Source organism: Elgaria multicarinata, chromosome 1, assembly GCF_023053635.1.
Source record: "Elgaria multicarinata webbii isolate HBS135686 ecotype San Diego chromosome 1, rElgMul1.1.pri, whole genome shotgun sequence".
NCBI lineage: Eukaryota > Metazoa > Chordata > Lepidosauria > Squamata > Anguidae > Elgaria > Elgaria multicarinata.
Window position 1 is genome coordinate 36123155 of NC_086171.1, and position 10102 is coordinate 36133256.

The window sequence follows — 10102 nt, forward strand, 5'->3', positions numbered from 1 at the left end:
CTTCAGCTGGTTCAAAGAAGTGCAGCCAGATTGTTGACCGGGGCTGGTTACAGGGAGCACACAACTCCCCTGTTAAAACAGCTCCACTGGCTTCCGGTTTGTTTCTGGGCACAATTCAAAGTGCTGGTTATCACCTATAAAGCCCTCTATAGCTCGGTCCAGGTTATCTGAAAGACTGTATTCTCCCTTATGTGCCTGCCCATGCTCTGAAATCTTCTGGGGAGGCCTTTCTCTCAGTCGCACCAACATCCCTGGCATGCCTGATGAGTACATGGGAGAGGGCCTTCTTGGTAGCTGCTCCAAGGCTCTGGAACTCCCTTCCCAGGGAGCCTAGGCTGGCTCCCTCTGTGATACAGTTTCGGAGGCAGGCCAAATTTTTTTGTTCTGGCAGGCTTTTGGAAATACTCTGGACCTCTGTTAATGTATTGGATCCCCCGCCCCACTTTTAATCTGTTAGGGTTTTTTAAATTATTTAACATGTTTTAAATTTTACTGTAGGTTTAATCCTATTTTAACTTTTGTAATTTATATTTATAGGTTTTAATTGTACTTGTTTTAATCTTGTAAACTGCCGTGAGTCCCAGTACTGGGGAAAAGGCGGGATATAAATACAACAACAACAACAACAACAACAACAATTTGTATCCCGCCTTTTGCTCAGTGCTGGGCCTCAAGGTGGCCTTACAAAGTTTAAAACATACATTGGGGTGGGGGAAACATAGTTTAAAATACACAACAAATTAACATAGAAGGAGGGCCAGATTATTCTCCAAAGGCCTGCTGGAACAAAAAAGTTTTAGCCTGCTTCCGAAAGCCCATCAAGAGATTTAACAACAACAACCTAAGGGGGCATTTCCACATCAGGCTTTTATTCTGCATCTTTACCAGGGCTTCTGCTCCTGGATTCTTTGCAGAATTAAGATCAACTTCTTTGCAGGTACTTTTTTTCCAGTGTGTGCGTGTGTGTGTGTGTGTGTGTCTTTCTCTGCCTTTCTATATGTTTCATTATACCGCCACTAGATGGCGATGTGGTATAACAGAATAGAGCAATCACACACTATAAATACAACACCATTGAGGAAAAAAATACTGCACTTTCCTTGATCTAAAACAGCAGTGATAATGGTTGCAAAGCATGGGAGAGGTACTGGAGGAGGATGACATCAAGTAAAGGACCTGCAAACTACCATGAGTGAGCAATCACAAGTGCATGATAAAAGCCTCATATAGAAAGTTCCTAAGTATGACTACATCCGGATTCAACCTGTGGTCAGGAACTAGTTTTATAGAAGACTATTTTCAGGAAGTGATGAAGAATAGTGGGCCACCCACCACCCACCTCCATTCTCTAGTAGGGTGGCCACTTATGTATTGCCAAAAAAGAGGGCAAAAGAGGCCAAGATTTGCATACAATTTTGCAAAAGTTCTAAGATGCTCTCTTTGAAATTTAATATAATTAAAATAGAAATACAGTGCATCTCAGCATGGTGGAGAAGACTGAGACTAGATAATGCACATGGGTGCTCAACCTGCTGCCCAGGTGATACTGGTAGATGGGGAAGTCTTCTCTCTTCTTAGGGATCTTTATTTTAAACCAGAGTTGGGCTGGACAGCCCTTCAGATAGAGGACTGTCCTCTTGAAAGTTTGACAGATGGCCACCCGTCCTGCCGTGAATTGCCAGCACATCCTTTTGCCACCGGTGTCGCTCCGACCTCTTACCAGCCTCACTTCTGGATTGGCACCTGGGAGCCAGCTGACTCTCTTTGCGAGTCAGAATTAGCCTGGAGGCCCCCAGTGGCTCTTCTTAGCCCTCCCTTCGAGCCCCTGCACTGAGAAGTGTTGCCATGTAGCTGATGTAACCGGTAAATAAAGGCCTGTGAAGTTGAGCAGGTCTGGGCGTGGTAGCCAGAACTTGGATGAGAGACCGCATTCTGCTCTGGGGCTGGATTCTGATGTTAATTAATTTTGGGCATTGCAAAGGCACCAGGAGTTGGATTTTATTAAATGGATGTTTAACGTTTATATCCCTGTAGGAAGGAGCCTCTAAGTGGCCCAGCTGACTCTCTCCTGTAGGCACCAACCAGGTCTGCGTTCTCCTTAGCGTCAGGGGCTCCCAGGCCACTCATGTTGAAAGCAGCCAGTTCTGACTTCTGCACAGTGGGTTTTCTCCACCGTGCATCCCACCGTGACGTGGTCTCTATTCTGAAGACCACACCACATTTTTGCTGGGATACATCAGTTTTGTTCCTCTGAAAATGGTGGGTGAAAACCACTGAGTGGCAATTTGACAACATCTAGTGCGTAAGTGCCCAGGCACCATTTCTTGTAGACAAGAAAGCATATGGTCACCGTAGCGAGGGTCCTCTGCCTGTTTTGGAGGTCACCCCACATACACACCACAGCTCTCCCCATTCAGCAGGGTCCCCTGCCCCTTTGTGTAGTATTTTCAGGAGACTGGAGGGGCTGCCATGGAAAGAGGGGCAAGGAAGTCCACTTCCATTGATCCAACATAAATCTAGGAATTGGTTCATGCTGACAGGGGATGAAGGGAGTTATAGCCCTAAACATCTGGAGGGCACCACGTAGGTGATGGCTGGCATACATTATCGCAGACATGTAAATCAGCCTTCCCCAACCTGGTCCCCTCTAGATCTTTTGGACTTCAACTCCCATCAACCCCAGCCACCATGGCTGATGGTCAGGAAATCTGGGAGTTGTGATCCAGAACATCTGGAGGATGCCAAGTTGGGGACAAGACCACATAGGAGTGACTTCTCAACCTAAGGTGGATCTCAGTGGCAGCATCACCAATGTTTTATTTTTTGTTTGCTTGGGGTTGGTTTTTTTTTTAAAGAGACAAAGGTAACCAGATGCACAAAACAGGTGTATAAAAGAAGATACCTCAGTTGTTCTTTGTGTCTTTTTAACCTATGCATGACAGGCCCCTTTCCTCATTTGCATCTGATCAGTCTAAAGCAAAGAGGAGAAAAATGGGATGATGATGATGATGATGATGATGATGATGATGATGATGGTGATTGTCACATTCTGCAGTTTGGGATTGAGTGTGGATCCTCCTGGATCTGAAAAGGCTTTTAAATAACTGTTCTAAAGCAGTATGTCATCCTGAGATCTATCAGTGGTTCCCGTTCTACTTTCTATTCACTTCCACTATAACGTAATATATAAAGGTGATATATATTTATTATTATTAGGCACACATTAAGTACGCTCCATGTTATGTCAAAGCACTAACTGAACAATATAATAGTCTGTGTCTCATTGAACCCTCTTCCTTGTAAAGTCTAGTACAACACAATGCATGATGTGATTCCATCTCACAGTGGCCTGGTTCGCACATAAAAAACAACCAAGAGTATGGGTTGACATAGAATCATGGGCTGTTGTGGAATCATGGGTTGTCATTATGTGTGGCCCTGCTCTGTGATTCAACTCTGGGTTGTTAACAACAAACATGAGAATGAGAACACATGGCTTGTTGTTGTGTTGTGAACTCTGGGTTGTTTGTGATTAAAACCCAGAGTTAAGCCATAGTACAGGGTTCTCACGTAACTAGGGTGATCTCTTTTGTCAAGAGGGCAGGGATCCTGCAGCTTTAACTGTTGAGATGAAGAGGGGATTTCAGCAGGTGCTGCATGCATACAAATGACACCTGTTGAAATTCCCTTTTCTATGCATCCGTTAAAGCTTCAGGAGCCCTGTCCTCCTTTCCATAGGGTCACCCTATACATAATGACAACCCACAATGCACCAACAACCCATATTCTATCCTCTGGGTTGTTGTTACATGTGAACCAGGTCTGTGTGTCTCCCGACCCTCTTCAAAAATCATTGGGTGATTGTGGTCCGGGGAAGCGGGGCAACACGCAGCATGATGACACTGGATTCACACAACACGCTAACCCAGCATGGTTTATTTTTGGGAACAACCCATGATGGGTAAGGGCGTTGTCTGTGGGGAAATAACCCATGGTGGGTTATTTTCCCTAAATAAGCCACCCTGAGAACCCATGGTCTGCAGAGAAGGTTATTATACCTATGGTGGGTTAGCATGTCTATTTTTCTAGAGACCGCCTACAAAGCTGCTTCGCAAGAGTGGGCGAAAATGCTGCTGCCACTCGGCTCCTCTGGAGTGATCTCTATTCCACCTGCAAAGGAAGCTTGGATACTTGCCTGAGTGGGAGGATTATAGGAGGAGGAGGAGGAGGAGGGGTGAGAGGGGGTTGAAATAAACTACTCTGTGTATCTTGTTTGCCTGATCGTCTGACGGGAGCTCAGTAGGTTGTTTGCATAACCACCTTCCCAGCATAGCTTGCCACCCAACATGGGTTAGCATGATGTGTGAACCCAGGCAAAGTCACACAGTGTGGTGTAGCAGAAATTCTGAGGAAAGGGGAGTCAGCGCAACACCAAGCAAAGGAAGCCAAGGGGCTCCCATAACTTCAGGTTTATGTTTATACCACTTCTCCTTTGAATCAATCCCCAAATGGTTTACGCACACACAAAAGAATACAAAAAATACACAATGGTATCATATTAGAGGCTCAAGGCTCAGGGAAAGCCAAAGTGAACAGTCAGGTGTCCAACAAATGCCTGATACACACCAGCATTGAAGCCTAACGTATCTCAGAGGTGGAGGCCATTCCACAGAGCGGCTGCCACCACCCAAAGGGCTCGTCTCTGTGTCGCTGCCCAACGGAACTCCACAGGCTGCAGCAATCCATAAAGTTCCATCCTTGTTATCGGTGCTTTACGATTCAGCCCCTTTACTCCAGCCTAATGTAACCTCCTTTCTTCCCCATTCAGAGAACTCGGTGGCTGCCAAATCGGGCGGCTGCTTCCCTGGATCTGCCCGGGTGACTCTGGAGCGAGGGGGCACCAAGCTGGTGAAGGACCTCAGCCCTGGCGACCGGGTGCTGGCAGCAGATGTGCAGGGGCGGCTGCTCTACAGCGAATTCCTCACCTTCCTGGACCGGGAGGAACCCCCCATTCACAAGCTGTTCTATGTGATTGAGACCCGGCGGCCCCCGACGCGCCTCTTGCTCACGGCGGCCCACCTGCTCTTTGTGGCCCCACCGCAGAACCATTCCCAACCCCAGCCCATCTTCGCCAGCCGCGTGCAGCCCGGACAGCGGGTCTACGTGCTGGGCCAAGGGGGTCAGACACTGTTACAGGCCGCGGTGGTGCACAGCGTGTCCCTGCAGGAAGAGGCCTCGGGGGCGTATGCCCCGCTCACCGCTCAGGGCACTATCCTCATCAATCAGGTGCTGGCATCGTGTTATGCTGTCATTGAGGAGCATAGCTGGGCCCACTGGGCGTTTGCCCCATTCCGAGTAGTTCACGCCCTCCTGGCGATGCTGTATCCCAGCGGTCTCTCCTCCCCGGTCCTCTTTCCAGCTGCTGCACCAGACGAGGCACCAGCTGGGGTCCACTGGTATTCCCGCCTCCTCTACCGCATTGGCCTCTGGGTATTGGATTCTGAGATGATACACCCACTGGGCATGGCCAGCTGAGGGTGACAGCTCTGCAAACTCCACTCTTACCCATCGTAAGAGTAAAATAATACAAACAGAGGGGAAACTAAGATGAAGAAAGAAAGAAAGAAAGAAAGAAAGAAAGAAAGAAAGAAAGAAAGAAAGAAAGAGACAGACTTTAAAACAATAATAATAGTAGGACAGTCCAAAGTAGACTTTAAGGAACAGAAAGAGCCCAGGAAGTTTTCGTTTTAGTTTATAAATATATATATATTTTTATTTGATTTATATTTTTTGTCTGTTTGTTCTATTGTTTTGTCGTCCTCATCTCCTGGATATTTATTTGTTTGGTATTTTGAAATAGATGTTTTAAAGAATATGAACCCAACCTTCAAGAGCCTTAAATAGTTTCTTTGATAATTTATTATCATGTGAACTGTACACTCACAGGGAGAAGAAAATTATTTTGCGAGGCCAAGCAAATCTGCACAGAGTTCTATTTTTCTATGTGTCATGTATGTCGAGGCGTTCCAAAAGTAAAATGTCAGCCCCTCCCTTCTATACATTGCTTTGTTCTTCCCAGCAGCAAAGCCTCTGAACAAACAAAAGACCTTACTCCATGGGGAGGGGGGAGGGGGCTTCCGTAAATTATATTTTTATACACAGAATTGTAAATTCAATTTTTTTTTAGAGATCAACAGTCACATTTCATTTTTTTTGAAATAGTGTAAAATACGAGAATATATTATTTTAATTTAAATAGTATCAAATGTAATGTCATCTTCCGTATTGTTTCTATTGTCTTTGAAATATTTTGCTTTGTATAAAGACAACCACCACTCCTTTCATCCGCACGCTTGGATTTCAAGACAGTTACACGACCGTGTTCATTTGCGAAACTCTGGGGAGAAACTCTCTTATTTTTACCTTCGAAAATCAAGAAGAAGAAATTTATGAGAAAATATTTTTTAAAAAGCGCACATGCTGGCTATTATGTGACAATGGAGAATAGTTTGTACAGAGGGAGGGCAAAGGATGTTTTGCATTAATAAACTGATAAATAACCGCTGTCAATTTACTAAAATGTATTTTTGAATATTTTGTAATAGTTTTAATAGTTTTATAGAAATAAAATGTGCCATGCACACTCTGGTTAGTATATAATAACAAAGCAATCCTGATGCATCACATCGTTTTTTTTTCTTTTTGAAAGCGGTTTAGGTAGGAAATGTGAACATCCCACGTGAAGACCCATTAAGTTTTACTGTATTGCCAGAGCTGTCCAAGTACCACGTATTTAGAACAAATAAAATGAACACTATCAAGGAAGCAGCAGCATGATCATACCAGTTTACTGCTCTTGCAATTTAAGTTAAATGTTGACTAAAATTGGCAGACTGTACAACAAATAGCCTGACCTTAGGGTGACCTTATGGAAAGGAGGACAGGGCTCCTGCATCTTTAACAATTGTATAGTAAAAGGAAATCCAGCAGGTGTCATTTGTATGCAAGCAGCACCTGGTGAAATTCCCTCTTCATCACAACAGTTAAAGCTACTAGATACAAAAGAGGGCAGGGCTCCTGCAGTGTTAACTGTCATGATGAGGAAGGGGTTTCACCAGGTGCTGCATGCATACAAATGACACCTGCTGAAATTCCATTTCCTATACAACTGTTAAAGATATAGGAGCCCTGTCCTCCTTTCTATAAGGTCACTCTAGATAGAGCATGCTCCATTTAAAAATGGCCAATCAACGTTGGGTTGGAGTCATGACTGACTCAAGCCCCATTAATTCAAATATAACTAAGTCTGAATACAACTCCATTTCATCATAGAATGGAAAACACCTTACTCTAGGCCCTAGAGCTTAGTTTTTCAGACATAGAACAATGATTGTAGAACATAATAGGGTAGATCTTCAACTGCTTCTATTGCTGCATCTTCAAATCCTTTCAGATCAAGGGGCATTATGTTAAAGTGTCCCACCTTTGCCATTGCTTCCTTCAGCTGTAAGGGAGTGAACTAAAGGCTTAGTTTAAGAGATTTCAGGGAAATTGCTTGATTTGGAGATAGCTTCAAAGTTGGGTGTGGGGCATCGGGGACCTAGAAGCTTGACTTGCTGCTAGATTCTCTTGAAGAAGTCTAGTTTTAAGATGGACTTTTGTATGTAAATAACTATGCTCCAAAAGGAACCCCTCTTGAAATCCGTATCTCTTTAGTGGTTTGTCTGTGCATCTAAGCCAACCACGACTTGTTACAAAGACGATCACAAGAGGTTTGTTGACAAGCTTAGTCTACTTTCCCTGATTCCCAGATTCCCAGATATTATGGTGAGCCTCTAAGGGATAAGAGTCCGGATCAAAACATTCCCAGCTGGACTGGCTCTACCATTGAGCAGGGTGAGATGACCACTTTAGGCAGCTGATTTTGAGTGTCATGAAAGGATAACAAATTATTAGTTATTTGCATCATTGCACCTTTACTGTCAGAGAGGAGGAGAGGTGCCCCTGTGATTTTTCTGCCTCAAGTACCAAAATAACATGGCTGGCCTTGGGTACTATGCACCCTGATTTGGGGAGTGGGTTGGGGACATTATTTGTGCCCCACCATGGGTGGCAAACATCTTGGGCTGTCCCTGGGCTAAGTTTGTCCATGTCTGAGGTTGACTTCATCTATGTGGGCAGCTGATTGCTTTCCCCTGTCCTGGTAGGGCTATAAAAGCTTGTGGGTCAGGCTCGAGGGACGCCTGGGATTCAAAGTTGTTATAATCCTTTTTAAAAATAAAAATAAATAGTGAGTTTTATTTATAAATGTATGAGATGCCTTTCAGCCCAAATTACCCCCCATCCAAGGCAACCTGCCATCTTTCTTGTGTGTCTGCCAGATCCTTCTCAGGTCCCGATCCTGGAGACTTGTGCCTCCTCCTTCCCAACCTGCCTGCTCTTGGTTTCCTACACTCCAGCATCCTGGGCTGCCAAAACCACTTCCCATATTCTTGGCAAATCTCCGTCTTTTCTTTCTAGCCACATAGTGGAACCTCCCACATTTGCCTCACAGACTGGGGAGGGCCAACTCTTTGTTCTGCAGGGCTTCAGAATGACCAGAACTACAAGAAATGGCTCCTTTAAAATGTAGGAACTGCACATCTAATACCTCCGCTCTGTAAGATCTAGGATAGATTCTCTGATGTCATGGAATCGTTAGTTACCTTGCTCCCACCCAACAGCCTGGGATGCTTACCTTCAAGATATGGGTAAGTTGCCCTAGACCAACATTTCCCAACTTGGCGCCCTTCAGCTATTTTGGACTTCTACTCCCATCAGTCCCAGCCAGCTTGGGCAATGGTGAGGAATTCTGGGCATTGTAGTACAAAACATCTAGAAGGCACCAGGATTTGGAAGGTTACCCTATATATTATGGTGTGTGAGTGGGATTTAATGCATGGTTTCAGGTGTTGGCAGAAGTCACCCTTTTAAAGCAACGTGTAGTTTTGATCTGAGTTCCATCTAAATGGAGGAGGGAATTTGGATTATCCACACAGGAGAATAATTTTGGCCTATAATCTCTTTAAGAGCAGGGTGCAGCCAGATTTGTACCTCTCTATTACTCTCTGAGCATCCTCACATTTTCTTCAGAGCGTGCCAATAATATCAGGGTTGTAAACCCACCTTTCCTCTCCATGCAAAGTGGCAGCCTTTGGGCTCATTAAAGTCATTTTCTGTTCCCCCGGTGCTGTGTCAATATCATTAAGGTTGTAAAGTCTCTGTTGCTGGAATGCTGTTAATACGTCTGCGGTTATAAACTCTGGGTTTCAATTATGTACATTTCGAGGTGTGTGCACGATGATCTATAAAAACTTGGAGGGATTGATCATTCCCTTCCTAATGTCTCTGCAAACAAGCAACTAAGAGACCACTCATTATCGGCTACACTAGCAGTATAACATTCCCAGGTGCCACTTTCCAAACTTCTAAGGCAGGACCAGTGTCAAGGGTAGACATGGTCAGGCACCTGTTGATGTCACCCACCTGTGGAGGGTGTTTTGTCCAAGAGCCCTCAAAAAGCTAGAGCTGGCACTTCTTCGAAGGGTTGGGTTGTGCTAAGTGGCGCCATGCTGAGAAAGATCAGCTTATGGGCCATGCTGTAAACCACACTTCCCCAATGTTTTGGACTTCAAATCCCAACAGCCCTACCAGCACGGTCAATGATCAGGAATGCTGGGAGTTGTAGTCTAAAACATCTGGAGGGCACCAGGTTGGTGAAGACTGCTGTAGAAACTGGTCAAGCAGTTAGTATAAGTTAACATGAAATCATAAGTAAATAAGAAATAAATGGGCAGAGGGGAATCACATTTCTCTGTGGGCCTGATGCAGCCACTTAAGAGTCAGATACAACTTGGGCCACCTTTTCACTCATGGAAGTCATCCGTACTCATGAGTAACCTAGTAGGTTACTCACCTTTGTGAGCTCCACTCTGTGGACAGAATCCAACACACCACCATGTCCCTGCCAAGTCCATTCTGCAAGCAGCGCCCACTACTGGTACAATGAAGATTTAGCAGTTCCAGCAGCAACCAGAAACAAGAAGAAATGCTCGTTTCTGGA

General features: G+C 44.9%; 1 protein-coding gene across 1 annotated transcript in view; it reads left to right on the forward strand.

The window, feature by feature from the left end:
• Positions 1 to 5628, forward strand: part of SHH (sonic hedgehog signaling molecule) — a 35534-nt gene extending 29906 nt beyond the window's left edge. Inside the window, exon 3 of the mRNA XM_063146329.1 lies at positions 4829 to 5628. Within this exon, the coding sequence (XP_063002399.1) occupies positions 4829 to 5535 (707 nt within the window). The 3' untranslated portion in view covers positions 5536 to 5628. The remainder of the gene's footprint in view (positions 1 to 4828) is intronic.
• The last annotated feature ends 4474 nt before the right edge of the window (positions 5629 to 10102 follow it).